At 31.7% G+C, this 3,849-nt stretch overlaps 1 protein-coding gene across 1 annotated transcript; it reads right to left on the minus strand.

Moving 5' to 3' along the window:
• On the minus strand, positions 2,473-2,988 carry LOC109232558. The gene has a single exon (XM_019398324.1). It carries the CDS (start codon positions 2,986-2,988, stop codon positions 2,473-2,475), a length of 516 nt encoding a protein of 171 aa, XP_019253869.1.

Raw genomic sequence — 3,849 nt, forward strand, 5'->3', positions numbered from 1 at the left:
AATATTTGATTGAGGATAAATAGGTATTCAATTTTTCACGAACATTTTAGTAAATTAATTCAAGGTAAAAATTTTTACACTTATACTATACTATGATACGAGGATATGATTGATTTATTATTTGAACAGGCAATGGTCGGCTAAGATGTTGCCAGGCAATTGCACTACAGTCTCAAAGATAGGGTTTTTGATTGGAGTTTTCTTTGTCTTGGAGGTAGGCATCTACCATACATTATCAATTTGTGGACGAAAACGCATCATGTTCATTTTATGGAACAAGTCAATACCGACCGGTCATTGGGCACCGGCCTTGCCCCACAACACCCTAACCCCATTGCCATTAATTTTATCATTCAAGCATATAATGCCCCTCACTTCCTTCCTCTGCTAATTTATTGTAATCATTCTGGTGCACAATATCACCATATTTATTACTATATTTTATTATAGCTACGATATCCGAACCAACTTATACACCGCTTGATTACTCCGAATACTTTATATTTCATTATTCTATTTTATGTGTTTTAGTTTTTATTTTAATATGCTATAAAAATGACATATTCCCTCTGTTCTAGTTTACGTGAACCTATTTCATTTTTGCTCCGTTATAAAAAGAATGACCCCTTTTCAAATTTGGAAATAATTTAGCTTGAATTTTCAGTTCTACCCTTAGTGAGAAGCTTTTATAACCACACAAATACTGTGGATCCCTTTTTGAGTTGTTTAGGACCACAAATTTCAAAAGTCTTCATTTTTTCTTAAATTCCGTGACCAGTCAAATAGGTTCACATAAATTAGAACAAAGGAAATATTAGAAACAATTCAACTTTAAATTTTTATTTTGCTCTTAACGAAATAATTTTATAATTACATAAATCTTATGGCAGGCAAATTTAAGACCATAAATTTCATAAGATTTGCTTACTTTTTAAAACTCAAATACATGGCTTACTTTTGAGGGGAATTGGTCTTTTATCTTGTGAACTAATCGATACCCAAACAAGAAAAAAAAGAAAGAAAAATAATCAATCATTGAAAGAACATGAAAGTGACGAAACCATATTGAGTCAATAGAGGTAGGAAACAATTGGGAGCAACGAAGTAGGTAAACTGGTACTATCATTAGTAGAGGTATCCCACTCGGACATGATCTGGCAGAGACAATTTGTCTACTTATTACTCTTCGTTCAAAATATTCAAGTAAATAATGTGGAGAGGAAGAAATCAATTTGTTTACTTATTACTTTATGTTCCAAATATCCATGTAAATAAACACATTTATACAAAGTTCTGAACCGTGTTACAAAAGAATTTTTAGCTAGCCTTTCGACATAGATTTAGTTGAAACTTGAAAAAATAATTTTTGAAATAATTTTGAAAAATAATTTTTGGAAGTTGAAATTATGATAGCTCTTGGTATGGGATCTTATCGAAGCGCTTTATTTCATTTGATTACTCATGCTTATTCCAAAGCATTATTATTTTTAGGATCCGGATCCATTATTTGGACATGCATTTTATTTTTAAAAAAAATTGAAGTTTTGTGAGCGGGAAAACAAGTTTCACCCAAAATTTACCCTAAACTAGATTTTGAGAACTTAAAAAATAATTTCGAAATTTTTTCAAAAATAGATCTATAATCTATGAACAAACAATGTTTTCAAAAAAAATTTGAAAAAACGTTACCAAGATGTATGGCCTCTGTTATTCATGAACAGGTGAGCACCCAAATTGAAACGAAAATTCATGAGATTAGAATTCCTCTAATATTCTTTTCACTAACTCCTAAAATTAATACCCATAAAAAATAGAATTTCTCTTGTGATTAGCTTCTTCTCTACCATTATTCCTTTTCATGCATGAAATTCGAAGTAGATGATTTATCCACTATTGCTAATTACACAGAAGTTAAAAGAAATAAGCAATATATATATATAAAAACAAAAAAAGCTGAGCAAAGAGAATTATACAACTAAATCATACTTCTGATTATTAACCATTAACGTTCAAAATAAAAGCTTTACAAGCTAATTCATCAACATCATTAGTCATAACCATACACCAACAATATAATATTTAACCATACTACTTAATTCTTCACTGCCCTTCCTTCAATCTCCTTCCCTTCGCCTCCCATATAAATACAATAACCCTTCCATACTTAATCCCCCAGTTTTACATAAATACATCTTAAATAGGTCCTACTAAATTAATTAAAAAACAACTAGAAGAAATTATTCGCATTTTGCATCTAATTTTCTCAAATTTCAGACCTTTTCATTTCTCCATGTCCAAAAAAATCCACGGAGAAACTGAAATTCCAGAAAGTTGAGAATTTAGTCGCGAATTTTGAAGATTTATAACATAGTCAAACTTAAACTAATTAGAGACTAAGAATTTATATATAGTCCCTCCCAACTAATTCATAATTAAGTGATAATAATTCAGGCGAAAACGGGTTTGGATCCACTACTCAAGTCGGAGCAACCGCCTTAAATCTCTGGTGGCAGAATCATCAAACGACTTGAACTCTACTTGCTTTTTGCTGTTGAAAAAAGAAGGTAAAGGAAGTGATCTCGGCGACGGCGAATTCGAGAACGCTGCTGATCCGGCGTACATGTCGGCAGGAGAAAACCCAACCCGAATTTGCTTCGGCGCCTCTGGACCCAATCTTCCGGTTCCGTAAACCGTGAACTCAGGTTTCTTCTTATCCGTCCCGATCTTCGGGTTGAGGGAATCCAACGAATCGCCCCTTCTTAAAATCGTCACGTTTCCACCGTCGGCCGACGATCTCCTCGAAATCAACGGCTCGGCTTTATTCTGGTTCTGACTCTTGTTGTTCAATTTCTTCTTCTCCGTTCTGACCACCGGTTTCCGGTAGCCATAGTTGTTATAATACCCATTTCCGGTTTTCCGGCGATGAAACACCATCGCTGCCTGAGGTTCTCTCAAACAATTTTGTGGCCTCAATACTTCTGTTCCCATTTTTAAAAATAAATATTTAGAAAAGGAAGGATTTTTTACAGAGGAAAAAAAGTTTAAGGTTCTTAAGACCTTAAAGGGGTGTTAAAATGGAAACTTGACAAAGAAAAAAGGTTTCTTCTTCCTGGGTATTTTCGATTCCTTATATAAAGGAAAGAGAGAGAACTAAATTCTCTCTTTTTTCTTCTAAATTTCTGCTCTGTAATTGAGGGTTTTGTTTCAATGAGAAATGGGTATGGAGATGAGAGATTTATATATCCAAGAGGAGGAGAAGAATAGGGGATTGATAGATTATATTTAGAGATAATAGCAAATTTAGTCCCTCAATTATTGAAATTTTTTAATTCTGAACATATAATTAAGAATATTTAAATTTGATCCTTTAAAATGTGCATTTTGACCACTTCAATATAGGATATATATATATATATATATATATATATATATATATATATATATATATATATATATATATTAAGACTATAACAACAACAACAACACAGTAGAACCACATTAGTGGAATTTGGGGAGGCTAAAGTGTACGCAGATCTTACCCTTGCCCTGAAGGAATAGAGAAGTTGTTTCCATATTAAGATTATTTTAAAAATTATATTACCATCAGATATGAAGTAAAATTTCAAAGTTATCACAACATTGGTAGTCGAATTATTTTGATGATACATAATTTGTTAAATTTATAAAAATTCACAAATATAGGAATTAAAAGTATACATTTGAATTAACTGAATATTAAATTTACTTATAGCATGTTTGGCCAAACTTCTAAATCAGCTTATTTTGAGAAGTGTTTTTCTTAAAATTACTTTTCAAAAAAGTTTTTGTGAGAAGCAGTTTGTGTTTGAC

This window comes from Nicotiana attenuata, chromosome 9 (assembly GCF_001879085.1).
Source record: "Nicotiana attenuata strain UT chromosome 9, NIATTr2, whole genome shotgun sequence".
Lineage (NCBI taxonomy): Eukaryota > Viridiplantae > Streptophyta > Magnoliopsida > Solanales > Solanaceae > Nicotiana > Nicotiana attenuata.

What these genes read in the sequence shown, in the direction of transcription:
- LOC109232558 (XM_019398324.1), bottom strand. Translation starts at nt 2,988, where the DNA reads ATGGGAACAGAAGTATTGAGGCCACAAAATTGTTTGAGAGAACCTCAG.